Here is an 18,719-nt window from a genome sequence, read left to right as displayed (position 1 = left end):
GGAAGTTATGGTTCATATTTCTGTACGATAACACTAGGTTATTTGCTTGTGAAAAATTACTTCCAAAACATGCCAGCTGATTACATTGATCAAAGTACTGTTTAAAACTCCTCTCCACAGTATGCAAGTTCCGTGCATGCTTGAACTTGTAAAGTTTGTTGCTGAGTGTTTGGTCCAACACCTTCAGACACGTGCAATCAGTCTGGAACTAGCCAGAGTTATCTTCTAAATCAACACTTCACAAATGTTAATGTTTAAATTTGAAAAAAGAACAAGGCAGTACATTGGGAAAACAAAGAGCAGCAATGTGTATTGGAAATCCAAGTTTTATGAAGAAAACTGAAGAAAATAATGCAGAAGATTGACCAGTTTTTTTCTCCCCCACTAAAGATTAATGGCTAATCCCCTAAAGATTAGGGCAGCACGGTGGCTCAGTGGTTAGCACTGCAGCCTCACATCACCAGGGACCCGGGTTCGAGTCCAGCCTCGGGCGACTGTCTGTGTGGAGTTTGCACATTCTCCCCGTGTCTGAGTGGGTTTCCTCCGGGTGCTCTGGTTTCCTCCCACAGTCCAAAGATGTGCAGACTAGGTAGATTGGCCATGCTAACTTGCCCGTAGTGTTCAGGGGTGTGTGGGTTATAGTTGGATGCTTCAAAGGCGGTGTGGACTTGTTGGGCCGAAGGGCCTGTTTCCACACTGCAGGTAATCTAATCCAATTAATGTTTCAGTTGTCTCTTTTTATCACTACTCACTGCGGTAGTGTCTTTCTTCAGTGAGAGATCCAATCTTAATATAGTGTGGAATAACTTACATGATTGTAACCAGTGTTAATATGAAAATAAAATATTTTTTAACTTTTGTAGTGTTCAATTCTGATAATACTGATTGCCTTCATTTTTTTTCTTTCAGCATTCTATGCATTTGTACTGTGTGCTGCTGCATTAGGTGCTGCCCTGTACAATGAGGTAAACCTGAGTTACATTTACAGCAGCCAGTTGCAGCTTGCAATCTCCGCAATTTTGTTTTCTGTTTTATTGAGCATCTACCTATATGTGCGCTCCTGGCGTGTTCCTGCAGATGAACTGGCAGAAGGAGGAAATTCTGGTAAGTGCCTATAAATAAAGTGAACAAAGGTTGGGTATAGCCATTCTCATTGTAATTCATTGTCCTTTCAATCCATTCTTTTTATTTTCAGATACTTTTCCTGCTCCCTTTTTAAGTGATGCAAAAGAAAAGTACTAATAATGCTGGAAATAATTACTGGGATAAATACCAAAAGAACTGCGGATGCTGTTATTCAGGAACAAAAACAAAATTGCTGGAGAGGCTCAACAGGTCTGGCAGCATCTGTTCAGGAAAAACCAGTTGACATTTCGGGTCTAGTGACGCTTCCTCCTGAGGAAACATCAACTCTGTTTTTTCCTTTGCAGATACTGCCATAATTACTGGCATTGTTAGTGGAGCAACTGAAATTTGATAATTAATTATCAAGCTGAAATGTTAATTGTTTCTCCACACATGCTGACAGACCTTCTGAGTGTCTAGCATTTTCAATTTTTTGTGATGTTAATTACTGTTTTATTGAAGACTTATAGCAAGTCATTGAATATTCTCAAGATTCTGCATAGAAAATTTTTTTCTTTATTTTACTTCTAATTAGCCTAGCTGTTTTTTTTATGGTTATGCTGATTTCTGGATTTCCCCCAATGGATTTCCATTTTTACCCCACTGCAGCCTTGAACAGGAGACTGGGAGTAAGCAATTCAACCCCTTGAGCCTGCTGCACCATGCAATTCATAAGAGAAAGCAATGCTAGACGTTTAAGGAGGTAATTCATGACATTAAGCAAAAATATATCCCATGTAAGGAGAAAAACTCCTTAGAAAGGGAAAGACCAACTATGGCTAACCAAGGAAGTTAAGGAGAGCATTAACCTGAAATAAAAAGCATATAAGGAGAGAAAAGTCAATGATAGCCCTGAAGTCTAGGATAAATTAAGAAACCAGCAAAGAAAGTCTAACATGATAGAGAGAAAAAGTAAGCTGAGGTCAAACTAGTGGGGAATATGACAACTGACAACAAAAACTTCTTTAAGTATATAAAAAGAGGGAATTAAAAGTGAACATGGCCCCCTTTTAGAAAATGAATCTGGGGAGGTAGTAATGGCAGAGGACTTAAACAGATATTTTGCATCAGTTTTTAAAGTGAAAGGTTCATCAAACTTTCCATTAATATTGAATAATATGGGGGAGGAATAAAGTCCCGACATGAGAAGTAGTATTAGACAAGCTAATGTGGCTAAAGGCAGATAAATTGCCTGACACTAATGACTTGCATCCTAGCATCATAAAAGACATAGCTATAAGGATGGTGGATGCTTCGGTTGTAATTTTTTTTAAAAAAGCCCTTGATCTCTGAAGAACAAAGAAAATTACAGCACAGGAACAGGCCCTTTGGCCCTCCAAGCCTGTGCCAATCGAGATCCTCTGTCTAAACCTGTCATCTATTTTCTAAGGGTCTGCATCCCTTTGCTCCCTGCCCATCCATGTTCCTGTTCAGATACATCTTAAAAGATACTATCGTGCCTGCATCTACCACCTCCGCTGGCAACGCCTTCCAGCACCCACCACCCTCTGCGTAAAGAACTTTCCATGCGTATCTCCCATAAACGTTTCCCCTCTCACTTTGAACTCATGACCCCTAGTAATTGAGTCCCCCATTCTGGGGGGGAAAAAAGCTTCTTGCTATCCACCTTGTCTGCACCCTTCATGATTTTGTAGACCTAATAGAGGTATTGGAGGATTGGAAAACTCACTGTGACACCCCTAATCCAAAAGGGAAGGAGGTTAACTATAGGCTGATGAGCATAACAATGATTGTTTAGAATCGATTATTAAGGAAGTAATAGCAGCAAAAAAAACTCTAATCTAATCAAGCAGAATTAGCATGCCTTTGTGAAAGGAAAATCGTGTTTGATTAATTTATTATAGTTTTTGAAGGAAGTCCCATCTCGAGTAGACAGAGGGGAACCAGTAGGAGTGTTGTATTTTGATTTTTCAGAAAGCATTCAACAAGATTATTCAACTTGATTGAGATTTTTTAAGAGCTAGCAAAGAAGATAGATCAAGGCATAGTGATAGACGTCGTCTATATGAATTTCAGCAAGGCCGTTCAACTCTGTTCCACACAGTAAATTGGTAGCAAGGTTTGATCGTATGGAATCCAGGGGGAGCAAACCAATTGGATGCAAAATTTCCTGGAAGGTAGGAAACAGGTGTGGCATTAGGGAGTTGTTCTCCAGACTGGAGGCCTGTGATCAGTGATGTGCCACAAGGTTCAGTTTGGATCTGCTGCTTTTTTCCTTTTATATAAATGATTTAGATTTGAATATAGGAGGTATAGTTAGTAATTTTGGAGATGACATCAAAATTGGTAGTGTAAATAGACAGATGTAATAACAACATCTTGTTACAGTGGGATCTTGATCAGATGGACCAGTAGGCCAAGGAGTAGCAGATGGACTTTAATTTAGATAAATGTGGGATTTTACATTTTGGTAAGGCAAACCATGGCAGGACTTCTAAACTGTTAATGGTAAGGCCTTGCGATGTGTTGCTGAGCAAAGAGCCCTAGAGGTGTAGGTGTATTGTATTTGTACCTTGAAGGTGTCGTCATAAGTTGACAGGATCATGAAGAAGACATTTGGCACTCTTGCTTTCATTGGTCAATGTATTGAATATGGGAGTTGGGGTATCATCTTGCTGCTGTACAGGATTTTTGTAAGCCACTTTTAAAATAATGCATTCAGTTCTGACCATACCTGCCATAGGAAAGATGCTATTAAACTTAAAAGAGTTCAGAAAAGATTTACATGACTGTTGCTGGGATTGGAGGTTTTGAGCTAAAGAGAGAGGCTGAATAGGCTGGGGCCTTTTTTTTTCCCTGGAGTGTTGGAGGCTGAGGGATGACCTTTTATAGATAGAAACTTGTAAAATCATGAGGAACATGGATAGGGTGAATAGCCAAAGTCTTTTTCCAGGGTTGGGGAACACAAAACTAGAGGGCATGGGTTGAAGATGATTTGGGAAAGATTTGAAAGGGACCGAAGAGGCAAACTCTTCACGCACAGGATGACGCTTGTATGGAATGAACTGCCAGAGGTCATGGTGGAGGTGGGTACAATTACAGCATTTAAAAGGCATCGGATTGGTGTATTTCCTAGGGTGGAGGTACATAATTTAAAGCGAAAGGAGTTAGATATTGGGGCGACGTCAGAGGTGGGTTCTTTACTCAGAAAGTGGTCGGGGTGTGGAATGCATTGCCGGAGAGGGTAGTGGAGTCGGCCTCATTAGGGACATTTAAGTGGCTATTAGATAGGCATATGGATGATAGTAAAAGGGAGCGGCAGAGGTTAGATAGCCTTAGGTTTCAGATAAAAGTTCGGCACAACATCATGGGCTGAAGGGCCTGTACTGTGCTGTACTGTTCTATGTTCTGTGAATAAGAAAAATTGAAAGGGATATGGGCTGCATGGTGGCTCATTGTTCAGCACTGCTGCCTCACAGCAGCCTGGACCCAGGTTTGATTCCATCCTCAGGTGTGGAGTTCTCACTGTGTTTGCATGGGTTTCCTCAGGGTACCATGGTTTGCTCCCACAGTCCAGCGATGTGCAGGTTAGGTGGACTGGCCATGCTAAATTGCCCATAGTGTCCCAAGATGTGGAGGCTTGGTGGATTAACTGTGGGAAATGCAGGGTTAAGGGATAGGGGCGTGGGTCTGGATGGGGTGCTCTTTAGAGGGTTGGTGTGGACTCAATGGGCCGATTGACATGTTTCCACACTAGGGATTTTATAATTCTATGAAATGGTACTAGACTAGTTTAGGACATCACATTGGCTTGGGTGAGTTGGATCAAAGTGTCTGTTTCCATATAACTCTGACTCTCCATAACGGATCAAGTCACAAGATAAAAGTCCATGGTGTTGGGGGTACAGAAAACTGTTTATACCTTTTTATAAAGCAGCACTCTTGATAAACTTGGAAAAATTATTTAACACATATGCCAGAATTTTACTGCATTATTGTGATCTATGTGACATCCAAGTAGTCAGTTGAAGGTGCAAGCTGAGACCCTTCTTACCATTAAGTTTTATTTAAGGCAAAGTTGCATTATTATTTGTGATTTATGCTGTAAATAAAGCATAACAGTGATTTGTATATCCCGTGCATTATGTTTCTTTTACTTAGTATGTGTTTTTACATTGATTATATGGACCTCTTGATCAACTGAAACTTCTGGTCCCGTAGGTGCTGGTTAATAAAAGGTTTGCAGTAGTATATTGATGTACATAGAGAATTGGCTAAAGGGCAGGAAACAGTGAGTGGGAATATGGGGCTCTGCCTCCAGTGGAGTCCCACAGCAATCTGTACTGGGACAGCAACTGTTTACAATCTATATTAATGGCTTGGAAGTAGGAAACAAGTGTCCAGTTGACAGTTTGCAGATGATACAAAAATACGTAGAAAGGAAGTTGAAAGAGGGATACACAAGGTTTACACAGAGTCATTGATAGATTAAGTCAGTAGGCAAAAAGTTGGCAAATGGTGTATAATGTGGAAAAATGTGAAATTGCTCCCCATGAATGGACAATAACTGAACGGTATTATTTACGTAGAGAAAAACTACAACACAGAGATTTGGGGATATTTGTGTGTGAAACATAAAGCTTAGCATGCAAGTGCAACAGGTAATCAGGAAAGTTAATGCAATGTTGACCCTTATTTCAAGGGGGTTGGAAAATAAGAACAGAGAAGTCTTGCTGCAACTGTACAAGATGCTGGTAAGACCATTAGAAATAGGAACAGGAGTAGGATGAGACAGTAGGAACTGCAGATGTTGGAGAATCTGTGATAACCAGGTGTAGATCTGGATGAACACAGCAGGCCAAGCAGCACCAGAGGAGCAGGAAAGCTGACATTTCGGGTTGAGACCCTTCTTCAGAAAATTTTCTGAAGAAGGGTCTCAACCCGAAATGTCAGCTTTCCTGCTCCTCTGGTGCTGCTTGGCCTGCTGTGTTCATTCAGCTCTACACCTGGTTATCACAGAGTAGGATGTTTGGCTTATTTAACCTGCTCTGTCATTCAGTTGGATCATGAATGATCTGACGTTTCTTGCATCTGTTTTCCTGCCTTTCCCTTCTAACCTTTGATCTCTCCCCCGATTATGTATCTATCTTAGCCTTAATTAAACACGAGGACTCTGCCCCCACGTTGTCTGTGGCAAGGAGTTCCAAAGACACCTAACTCTTTGACTGAAGGTTAGAAGTCAGACTACACCAGGTTATAGCCCAAAGGGTTTATTTGAAATCATAAGATTTTGGAGCATTGCTTCTCTCACTTCACCTGACGAAGGGGCAAACAGACACAATTTATAGGCAAAGAGATCAGAAGATCATACAAAGTGGAAAGGTCAAATAATCAGTCTCTGCTAGTGATCCAGAGTGTCAGACGATGTGAGGAAAATGTCAACACCTAACTAACAAGCGAAGGGATGACCTATAATCCGATTAAATGAGGTAGAGAGATAGTTACAAAAAATTAAGAATAAGGCAGTGCTGGAAATGAACTAAATGACTGGAATAACATGATAGGTATAAGATTCGCATGTCGAGGGTCTAACCAGAGTAATAAGTAATCCAAAACTGTACAAACTAATTAAGTTAGGGAGGTCATAATTTATCAAGGTGATGGTATCAAAACAGAACAGTAAGGAAGATTTTATAGATGCAGAAGTGTGTGCTGGGGTAACATGTAGCATGACATGAACCCAGGATCACTGTTGAGGCTGTCTTTGTGGCTGCACAACTTGGCTGTCAGCTTCTGCTTAGTGATTCTGCATTGTTCTATATCTTAAAGGCCACCTTGGAGGGCACTTAGCCAAAGATTGGAGGCTGAATATCCTTGACTCCTGAAGTACTTCCCCACTGGGAGGGAACGTTCCCACCTGGCAATTTGTTGCATGGTATCCATTCATCTGTTGTCGTGGCATCTGCGTGGTCTCACCAATATACCATGCCTTGGGGCATTCTTGCCTGTAGCCTATGAGAGAACTGTTGACTGGGTCACAAGTGTCTGCCATGTACGTGGTGGGTGGTGTTCCCGCGTGATGGTAGTATCCATGTTGATGCTCTGACATTGTCATGCAGAGGTTGCCATGACAGGGTTGTACAGTGTTGTGGCTGGTGTTGTCTTGAAGGCTGGGTAGTTCGCTGCGAATGATGGTCTGTTTAAGGTTTGACGGTTGTTTGAAAGCGAGAAGTGGGTGCCTAGGGATGATCTTGATGAGATGCTTGTCATCATAAATGGTACATTGAAGGCTGTGAAGAACATGGTGTTGTTTCTCCGCTCTGGGGAAGCATTGGACGATAAAGGGTACTCTATTGATTGTGACCTGTGTCCGTTTTCTGAGGAGGTCGTTGAGGTTTTTCACTGTGGCCAGCCAGAACTGGTGATTGATGAGTTGAGCATCATATCCTGTTCCTGTGAGGGCATCCTTCAAAATCTTTAGGTGTCCATTGTGTTCCTCTTCATCTGAGCAGATCCTGTGTATGTCCAGGGCTTGCCCATAGGGGATGGTTTCTTTAACAGATTTAAGGTGGAAGCGAGAGAAATGCAGCATCATGAAATTATCCATGGGCTTGCGGTAGTGAGGTACTGAGGTGTCGGTCCTTGATGGAGATGCATATCTAAGAATGAGACGGATTCTGAAGAGTAGTCCATGGCAAGTCTGATGGTGGAATGAAACTTGTTGATATTGCTGCTAAAACAAAGTTGCTGGAAGAGCTCAGCAGGTCTGGCAGCAAGTATGGAGGAGAAAACAATTAACGTTTCGGGTCTGGTGCCCCTTCCTTGGAACTTATGACGGCTGGGAAAACATCAGTTTACATGCAGAAAATAAGGAGGCAGTGGGTTAGGGAGTAAACAATAGGATAGAGTCCAAAGAGAGAGACAGTTGAACAGACAACGGAGTTACTAACGATCGGGTTGGGAGGGTGAATAGTGTTAATGGGGACTATTAGTGACTAACAACAGTGTGTGTGTAGTGGCAGGCTATGTGGTAACAAGGCCTGGGGTGTGGGGTGGGGGGTGCTGGGACATGGGAGAGTTTAGCCCCTAAAATTATTGAACTCAATATTGAGTCCAGAGGGCTGTAGTGTCCCTAAGCAGAAAACTAGGTGATGTTCCTCCAGTTCGCATTGGGTTTTACTGGAACACGAACGAGACAGAGATGTTGGCCAGGGAGCAAGGTGGTGCATTGAAGTGGCAGGCAGCGTTAATTCAGGGTCTTTTTTGTGAGCAGAATGTAGGTGTTCTGTGAAGCGGTCGCCAAGTCTACGCTCCATTTGCCCAATGTCGAGGAGACCGCATTGTGAGCAGTGAATGCAGCAGACTAGATTCTGGGACGTGCAGGTGAAGTGTTGCTTCACCTGAAAGGTATGTTTGGGCCCTTGGATGCTGAGGGAGGAGGTAAGTGGGCAGGTATTACACCTTTGCCACTTACAGGGGAAGATGCCGTAGGGCTGTGGGAAAGTGTTGGGCATGAAGGATGTATGGATCTGATATCACTATGTAGTTGTTTCAGTAATTCCATGCCATGAGCCCAAAGGAAGAAAATGTCTTTAGTGTATCTCGTGCACAGTGTTGGTTGGAGGTCCTGTGCAGCAATGAAGTCTTGCTCAAACTTGTGCCTGAAAATGTTTGCATATTGTGGTGCTGATTTAGTCCCTGTGTCTGGATGAAGGGTTGTCGAAGATGAAGACATTGTGATCGAGGGTAAAGCAGATGAGTTGTAGGATGGCATCTGGAATTTGACACTTGGTGTTGAGTACTGAGGCTGTTGCAGTGATGCAGTCATCATGGGGGCAGCTGGTGTAGAGAGCCAGAATGTTCTTGTTTCACTGGTCTGCGGGTGCTGAGTTTCTGTAAGAAATCTGTAGTGTTGTGACAGAAGCTGGGTTTCCCTGTGCAATGGGTTTCAAGAAGCCCTTGACATAGATCCTGTGTGAGAACCTCTCTGACTCATCGGTTGATACAGTTGGCTTTGTGTATTTTTTTGGGAGGCAGTAGAAGACGCCTTTGCGAGAAATACACGGGATGAGACTGCATATAGGATGCTCTAAACATCTGGATCAAAGGTCTTGATCAGTCTGAGTTGATGGGTGTGTTCTTTGGTCAGATTGGCAGGTAGTTGTCTGTCATGTTGCTGGCTGTTCAGTTGTCAGTCCGCCTCTTTGCAGTCGTCCTTTCTATTCTGTCTGATGATAGCCCCTCCATTGTCTGCTGGTTTGATGACAAATTGTGATTGGTCTTGAGAGCTTGGGTGACATTCTGTGCTATCTTGTGTGGCTGGCATTAATGCATCTCCTCATGGCAAGAGCATATGTGCCGAGCCTAGGGCAGCAGCCTTCTGGAGGGGTCCAGTTTGACTCTTTCCTCTTAGACAGAGATCCACAGTGCAGAGTCAATTGACTGTTTTGGTTCATTTGCCTTGCTGCTGAAATCTTGAGGGTTTGTGGAAGAATTTCAGGACCCTCATTCACCTGATGAATTCCTCTGTGTCTGCCTGAGACCAGTGGAGTCCATTTTGGTAGTGGGGCTGAAATTGAGCCCTTGGCTGAGCATTTCGATTTTTTTTTTCGCCTGACCACACTTTTCAGCCAGATAAAGTTGATGGATTTCCCTGTAGTGGTACCATTTCAACTGTCATGCTGGGAGAGGTTTGGTTACTGCAGATGGTGCTACCAGGTTTCTCCAGTTTCCTGTTCCTGGTCTGCATGTAAGTTGTGTCACTCTGTTGCCTTGTCTGGTGGCAGTGCCTTGTAGGTAGTCCTCTGTATTTTGTGCGCAAGCTGAGAATATGGATTCTATCTCGATTTTGAGTTTGCAGTGTTTGCTGGTGTGCAAGATGAATGAGGAGTGTGCAAGAGATGCGATGGCATAATCTCTCAGCGTAATTTGTTTTGTAGGTTGAGTTGAGTGGGTTTGTGATTGGTACTCCTTCTGGAATCTTATCTGCTTTCTTGCATCTCTGCAGAAACCTGATGTTTGTGTTGATAAGTGTAATCTTCTTGGAGATGCTCTTCACTTTGACATTCAACCTCTGATCTTCAGGTAAACGTCCTCCAAGGTGGCTTTTAAGACACACAATGCAACATTGCTGAGCAGAAACTGATAGCCAAGTTCTGTACTCATGAAGATGGCCTCAACCACGATCTTGGGTTCATGTCATACTACATATGACCCTACCACACTTCTGTATCTGCAAAGTCTGCCTTACTGTCCTGTTTTGACACAGTCACCTTGATAAATTGTTGTGATTACTCTACCTTAATTAGTTTGTACGGTTTTGGATTAGTTGCTATTTGGTTAGACTCTCGGCATGTGACCCTTATACCCTTCATGTCATTTCAGTTTGGTTTGTTTCTAACACGACCTTTTAATTTTTAATTTTTTTTTGTAATTATCACTGTACCTCATTTAATCAAATTATAGGTCATCCCTTTGCTTGTTACTCAGCTATTGACACTACTTGAACCATTTGATGCTCTAGATCACCAGAGACCTATTATTTGGTTTGTCGATACTCCACTTTGTATGATTTTTAAACAATTTCTTTTCCTTTTAAATTCTGTGCCTGTGTGCTTCTCTTTCACTTCACCTGATGAAGGGTTGACGTTCCAAAACCTTGTCACTTAAAATAAACCTGTTGGACAATAACCTGGTGTTATCTGATTTCTAGATCGTAGGTAAAAACCAAAAGAACTGCGGATGCTGTAAATCAGGAACAACAACAAAGTTGCTGGAAAAGCTCAGCAGGTCTGGCAGCATCTGTGGAGGGAAAAGCAGAGTTAACATTTTTGGGTCTGGTGACCCTTCCTCAGGACCCTTTCAGACCCAAAACATCAGCTTTCCTGCTCCTTTGATGCTACTTGGCCTGCTGTGCTCATTCAGCTCTACACCTTGTTATCTGATTTCTAGCCTTGCCCACCTCAGTCCAACACCATCATCTCCACATCTCATTTTAATTAAATGACCATATCGGATGTTATTAGAGTCATACAACATGGAAACAAACCATTTGGTCCGTATTCCTGTAAACCCATTCTATTCATCCAGATGCCTTATAAATGTTGTAATTATACCCACTTCCACCACTTCCTCACTGAGCTCATTTCATACACGCACCATCCTCTGTGCAGTTGCTATATTAATAAATCACATGTTGTAATTACTTCATCGGTATTGGTTTGCAGGTAGTTTTATTTATGACTTCTTCATTGGGCGTGAACTGAATCCTCGTATCAGAAACTTTGACCTGAAGTTCTTCTGTGAACTGCGCCCAGGTTTGATGGGCTGGGTGAGTTTGAAGCATCTACTGATATTTTTGAATTCTGAGTTATATTAGCAGATCTTCTGGTTCTTTCTTCCACCCTAAGTTTCCTTACAGTTCTACACATCATCCCATTCTTTGGCCCTGTTTCCCTCAACACACTCAAAGCTCACAGTAAATGTGTGTCCAGTCACCAACCACTTGGGAAAGCCTTGAGCCCCATTAATTCCAGTGTCATTGCAGAAGTCAATCAAGTTACTCAAAGTCCTCAATATATCTGTCTGATGGATACTAATTAACAGAGAATTGAACAGCTTTAAGTACTTAATGAGCTACTACTTATTAGAATTATATCAGTTCTAACTGATGTAAAACAATAACATGAATTATTAATGTAATTCTGCTAGATGCAGCTCTACTCGCCATAAATATCTATACTCAAATTGAGACAGGTACAAACGTAGATGTTATTGGGGGGAGGATAAAAATGCTGGGGACAAACAGTTCATTGGCACCAAATCAACAAGGTTCAATGAGGTGTCCCTTATCAACATAGAAATAGAATAGTACAGCACAGTATAGGCCCTTTGGCCCGCCATGTTGTGCTGACCTATTATCCCACTAAGATCAATCTACCCTGCATACGCTGTGTTTTACTATCCTCCATGTGCCTATCCAAGAGTCGCTTAAAAGCCTCTAGTATCTGACTCTACTACCACTGTCGACAGCGCATTCCACATACCCACCAGTCTCCGACATTTGCCCAATATCTTCCTCCAATCGCCTTAAAATTATGCCCCCTTGTAATAGTCATTTCCGCCCTAGGGAAAAAGTCTCTAACAATCCACTCTATCTATGCCTCTCATCAACTTGTAAACCTCTATCAAGTTACCTCTCATCCTTCTTCGCTCCAATGAAAAGAGCCCTAGCTCCCTCAACCTTTCCTCATAAGACCTGCCCTTCAGTTCGGGCAACATCCTGGTAAATCTCCTCTGCACCCTCTCTTAAAGTTTCCTAATTTTTCCTGTAATGAGGTGACCAGAACTGAGCACAATAATCCAAGTGTGGTCTAACCAGAGTTTATAGAGCTGCAGCATCACATCGTGGCTCTTGAACTCAATCCCCCTGCCAGTGAAAGCCAATATACCATATGCCTTCTTAACAACCGTAATTATGCCTTCTTAACAACCGTAATCAACTTGAGTAGCAACTTTGAAGGATCTATGGACATGGACCCCAAGGTCCCTCTGTTCTTCCGTACTACCAAGAATCCTACCACTAACCCTGTATTCTGCATTCAAATTCAGCCTTCCAAAATGAATCTCTTCACACTTTTCTGGGTTGAATTCCATCTGTCACTTCTTTGCCCAGCTCTGCATTCTGGCAATGTCCTGTTTCAACCTACAACAGCCTTTTACGCTGTCCACAACTCCTCCAACCATCATGTATTCGGCAAACTTACTCACCTGTCCTTCCACTTCCTCATCCAAGTCATTTATAAAGATGCAAAGAGCAGAGGTCCCAGAGCAGATCCCTGCGGAACACCCCTGGTCCCCAAGCTCTAGGTTGAATACTTCCTATCTACTACCACCCTCTGTCTTCTATTGGACAGTCAGTTTTGTATCCAGACAGCCAAATGTCCCTGAATCCATTGCCTCCTTACTTTCCGAATGAGCCTACCACAGGGAACCTTATCGAATGCCTCACTAAAATGTACATACACCACATTCCTTGCTCTGTTTTCATCAATGTGTATCTTTACATCCTCAAAGAATTCAATAAGGCTTGTGAGACATGATCTGTCCCTCACAAAACCATGCTGACTATTTCTAATCAAACTGCTTTTCCAAATAATCATAAATACTATCTCTCTGAATCCTCTCCAATAATTTGCCCACCATAGAAGTAAGACTGTCCGGTTTGTAATTTCCAGGATTATCCCTATTTCCTTTCTTGAACAAGGGAATGACATTTGCCACCCTCCAATCTTCAGGTTCTACTCCACTGGACAGTGAGGATGCAAAGACCATCTCCAAAGACGCAGCAGTCTCTTCCCTTGTTTCCTCTAGAAACCTTGGGTATATCCCATCTGGCCCAGGGGACTTATCTATCCTCACATTTCTTTCAAAATTTCTAGCACATCCTCCTTCCTAACAGCAACCTGTTCGAGCATATCTGTTTCATGCTGTCGTCACAAAAGTCAAGGTCCCTGTCACTGGTGAATACTGAAGCAAAGTACTCATTAAGAATCTCCCCTCCCCCTTCTCACTCCGCCCACAAGTTACCTCCACTATTCCTGATGGCCTTACCCTCGCTCTGGCCCTCTTGTTCCTCACATAAGTGTTAAAAGCCTTGGGGTTTTCCTTGATCCTACCTGTCAAAGTTTTCTCATAACCCCTTCTAGGTCTCCTGAGTCCGTTCTTCAGTTCCTTCCTGGCCGCCCTGTTGACCTTTCGAGCCCCGTCCAATTCTTGTTTACTCAACCCAAGTAAGCTTCCTTCTTCCTTTTGACTGCATGTTCAACATGTCTTGTCATCCAAGGTTCTGTCACCTTGTCATCCTTTCCTTGCCTCAGTGTGACCTTGCCTGCGGCTAAAGACAATGGAAAGGTTTCTTTCAAGGCCCCAGCAATCTTTTCTCATGCCTCCTTAAGTATCCTGGGTTAGATGCCACCAAGCGCTGTGTTATCTACTGTTTTAACGTATTTGAATACACCAAACACCACTTCAGTTTTTAATATCGACGTGCTTTAGACTTTTAACAAACGCCTCCGGAATCTTGCCATTATCCACGGCCACCTTGGTGAAGATCGATGTGAAGTATTCATTAAGGGCCTCACCCATTTAGTCTGGCTCCATGCACAAATTCCCTCTTTGTTCTTGTGAACCTACCCTTTCCTTAGCCACGCTCTTGCTCATAATATGCATGGAATCCTGAGGCATTTTATAAATAATGCTAGTTGTCAAGGACATTTCCTGGTCCCTTCTAGTCCTCCTACTTCCTTGTTTAAGTTCTTTTTCTGTGTTTTTTTTAATATTCAAGGGTCTTGTCTTTGTTTATATTTTTTTCTTCTTGATTAACTATTTAACATCTCGTCATCCAAGATTCCCAAATTTTGCCATCTTTTTCTTTCATCCTTACAGGAACATGCTGGTCCTGAAATTTGATCAACTGGTCTTGGAAAGACTCCCACATGTCAGAAGTGGATTTAGCCTCAAAAGCCATCCCCAATCTAATTTCTCCACTTCTTACCTAATAGTGTTGTGATAAGCCTTCCCCCAATTTAGCACTTTTACCCTGGATTGCCTCCTGTGCCACCTGCTAGTAAGGCAAAAAAAAAGAAGGTATTACGATGGAATATGTGGCTAAAGGGGTGGGGTAAGAGAATGGGTTCAGATGTATGGATCATTGGGATCTGTTCCAGGGCAGGTAGGACCAGTACATGAAGGACGGGTTGCTCCTAAACTGGAGGGCCACCAATATCTTTTTCCATGACTGTCTTAAAACTTACAGAATAAAAAACAGAAGAACTGCAGATGCTGTAAATCAGGAATGAAAACAAAGTTGCTGGAAAAGTTTGAGATAACATGGTGTAGTCCTGGATGAATACAGCAGGCCAAGCGGCATCAGAGGAGGAGGAAGGCAGACGTTTCGGGCCTAGACCCTTCTTCAGAAATGATTTCTGAAGAAGGGTCTAGGCCCAAAACGTCAGCCTTCCTGCTCCTCTGATGCCGCTTGGCCTGCTGTGTTCATCCGGCTCTATACCTTGTTATCTGCAGAATAATTTAGGCAGGTTAGGAGTGTGGGCAAAGAAGTGGCAGATGGAATATAACATGAGCACTACACCTTGTTATCTAACATTTCAGGTCTGGTTCTGAGGAATGTTAACTCTATTTTCCTTCATAGACGCTGCCAGATCTGCTGAGCTTTTCCAGCAAAGACTACATTACCTTTTTGAGTTGTGACATCACCACCAGGGCTCCGTCTCTGCATTCTGCTCTGTCATGTTTCTGCCACTACTCTGACTGACTTTGATCCAGGCTCCTCTCTCAAGTATTTATCTGGAATCTCCTGCTGTTTGCTCCCAGGTTCTCTTTGCTGTGCTCCTGTTGCCGCCCCTCTGACTGGCATGTTCTCTCACGATAGGAAGTATTCCCCTTTAGAACTAACTTGTTCTTGAAAACATTCAATGTTTTGGCCTCATTGCTTTCTGTGGCAGAGACTTCCATAGCCTCATCACTCTGAAGGCATGTCTCCTCATCTTGGGCTTGAATGGCTTACTCCATACCTTTTAAACTGTGACACTTGCTTCTGGATGATGCAGTCATTGGGAACATTCTTCCTGTATTTACCCTGTCTAGCCCTACTAGAATTTTATAGGTTTCGGAGAGATCACCCCTCATTCTTCTAAAAACAAAAGGGTCTGCTGTTCACGTGAATGAGGTGTACTTCAGAATTCTGTAAAATTAAAATACTTTTGCAACATGTCAGAGTAAACGATGTGCTTAACTGTTAAAGGCCTACTTTGTGTGGATGTGTTGTCAATTTTTAACTATTTTCCAGTGACTTTTATGAAAAATCTTGCAGGTTGTCATTAACTTAGGATCGCTGTTTGCTGAGATGGAAATGCAGGGCCGAGAGGCACCCTCATTGGCGATGATACTGGTGAACAGTTTCCAACTCCTGTATGTGATAGATGCACTCTGGAATGAGGTATTTTGAAATTAAATTACTCGTATTAACTTTTCAAATACTGACTTTCTACTGCATCTTGTGAATAGTGATGGTAGGCAGCAAGAAGCTTAGTGTTTGTGGCCTTTTGGAGGAGAAGACAGCCAAAGTTCTAAATCTGATCATTGTTCCAACCATGTTAGATAGAAGTCTGCAGAGGATAGAATGCTAGGATGCATCAGGCTTAGTCATAAATCCTTTTCATTGCTGATATTAACTAATGGGCTTTTCATGTCTAATAAAAAGTTGGTTCAGAGGAAGTGGGTGACCATTGATGGAGTAATTAGTTGCTCATTAAGAATGAGGGAGTACTGTATGTATGGGTCCTAGGTTTTCTTCGGACACTAGCTGGATAGATCTTTGAACTGTATAAATTGAAGGTTCCTAATTTTATCCCTGATTGTTTGATGTTAACTGTGGTCATTGGAGGTGATGGTCTAGTGGCATTAGACTGTTAATCTGGAGACCCAGGTAATTTCCTGGGGACTTGGGTTCAAATCCTACCAGAGATGGAATTTGAACTCAATAAAAATCTAGAATTAAGTCTAATGATCATGAAACCATTGCTGAGTATTGGGAAAACCACATCAGGTTCACTAATGTCCTTTTTAGGGAAGGAAACTGTCATCTTTATATGGTCTGACCTACATGTGACTCCAGACCCACAGCAATATGGTTGACTCTCAACTGCCTGATGATGTTGGGCAATGGATGTTGGACTAGTCAGTGATGCCCACATCCTGTGAATGAATACGAATAAAAACATAAGATGAAAAGGGCTGCTCCTCAGTGCCTTGGCATAGGCTAAAAAGCATTCTACAGTATACCCTCCTTGCAGCTTACTTGTGCCACTTGTAAAATGCGTTTGTCCAGTTGTCGGGTTAAGATAGAACTTTGCTCAGCTAGGATGCTTTTCAAAGGTTTAGTCTGCTGCCAGCACTTGCTGTAAGTTTATGTAGCTGAGGCCTGGTACCTCTACTGCTATCTCAGCAAGGAGACATGCAAACATATAAATTAAGTGCAAGAGTCGGCCATTCACCCCCTCAAATGTGCTCTGTAATTTGATTAGATTTGTTGGTGGCCTCAACTCTACATTCCCATATATTCTCTATAACTCTTGACTCCCTTGTCAATAACAAATCTAGTTAACTTGGTTTAAAAAGTATCATGGACCCAGCCTCCACTGCTGTCTTGGAAAGAGTTTCAGCAAACCTTGGGGAAAAACATTCACATGATTATAATCCTAAATAAGAGACCCCTAATGTTTAAACTATAATCCCTTAGTTCTGCTGTCTTGCTGTTTGTTTGTGTGTGTGTGTGTGTTTTTGTGTGAGAGAGAGAGAGAGAGAGAAAGGAAATAGCATTCTTGGCTTCCATTTTGTTGCATGTCTCAGATCACTTTTTGCACTTCTAAACGTCAGTGGGTGCAGACTGAACTTGGCCATCAACTTGCAATGGGGACAGTGGTTGAAAATTATGGATGTTGACTGTTTCATCATGGCTTTACTTCAGATTGCAGGATTAATTCATCTCAAGAGAGTTTCCTGTTCTCACTTTTCTTCTTTTTCAACACAGACAGCAATTCTGACCACCATGGATATTGTGCATGATGGATTTGGATTTATGCTGACATTTGGAGATTTGGTCTGGGTACCATTTGTATACAGTCTACAGGCTTTCTACCTGGTTAATCATCCGAATGAACTGAGTTGGCCAGTAGCTCTTGCGATCATTGCACTCAATAGTAAGAGCATTTAAAGAACTTTTTGTCAGTATTTTTTGCTATCTAATGACCAAATGCAGATATAGTGCTTTGTTACCACTGTGGAATTGATCTTTCCAGCTGTCAGGTGTTGTATGGTTGATGGTATTTGTTATGTTACAGCTGTTGGTTATATCATATTCCGAGGGGCTAACTCGCAAAAGAATGCTTTTAGAAGGAATCCTCATGATCCAAAACTGGCACGTATGTACCAAGGGTCTTGTGTGTGTGTTGTCTGTGCGTGTTGAAGGTGGGCCATTAATTCCATCTATATAAGCCACTGTAAATGAAAATTTATTATTTGTGACAGAAATATTTTACTCGTCATACTTTTAACAATTCTTTATATTAAATATGTAACAAACTTAAAGCTTTAGTTTAATTTCAGTGTTTGCGTGTGATTCCCATGGGTAGTTTTACATGAAAGAGTAATTCAGTTTGCAGCTTATATGATCGGTTGCATTTCTCATCATAAATTTCTAGGAAGTCATGGACAAATGGCCTATTACTGCTCACAAATCATAGGCTTCTGGCTTTTTAAGCAGCAATTTATATATAAAAAATCAGAGCGATAGTAGACAATTTGGCTTCTTGAGCTTGCTCCACTTAAATAGGCTGAATAGTCTACTTAGGAACATAGGTGAAGGAATAGGTCGTTCAATCCCTTGAGACTGTTCTGCCATTCAGTGAGATCATGGCTGATCTGTGTCCAAGTCCATACCTTGCCTTTGGCCCATATCCCTTAATCTCTTTGCTTTAACAAAAATGTATCTATCTCAGGTCTAAAAGTAACAACTGGTCCAGCATCGACAGTTGTTTATGGAAGAGCATTCTGGA

The 18,719-nt window shown here is 42.1% G+C and overlaps 1 protein-coding gene across 3 annotated transcripts in view; it reads left to right on the top strand.

Moving 5' to 3' along the window:
* Positions 1 to 18,719, top strand: part of lbr (lamin B receptor) — a 69,701-nt gene that overhangs the window by 35,056 nt on the left and 15,926 nt on the right. For all 3 annotated transcript variants that reach the window (XM_048531350.2, XM_048531349.2, XM_048531348.2), the window contains 5 exons: positions 910 to 1,104; positions 11,313 to 11,416; positions 15,977 to 16,102; positions 17,696 to 17,864; positions 18,006 to 18,086. In XM_048531350.2, coding sequence (XP_048387307.2) covers positions 910 to 1,104; positions 11,313 to 11,416; positions 15,977 to 16,102; positions 17,696 to 17,864; positions 18,006 to 18,086 — 675 coding nt within the window. The remainder of the gene's footprint in view (positions 1 to 909; positions 1,105 to 11,312; positions 11,417 to 15,976; positions 16,103 to 17,695; positions 17,865 to 18,005; positions 18,087 to 18,719) is intronic.

This window comes from Stegostoma tigrinum, chromosome 4, assembly GCF_030684315.1.
Source record: "Stegostoma tigrinum isolate sSteTig4 chromosome 4, sSteTig4.hap1, whole genome shotgun sequence".
Taxonomy (NCBI): domain Eukaryota; kingdom Metazoa; phylum Chordata; class Chondrichthyes; order Orectolobiformes; family Stegostomatidae; genus Stegostoma; species Stegostoma tigrinum.
Note: the sequence above shows the minus strand (reverse complement) of the source record. Positions and strands in the feature narration are given on the sequence as shown.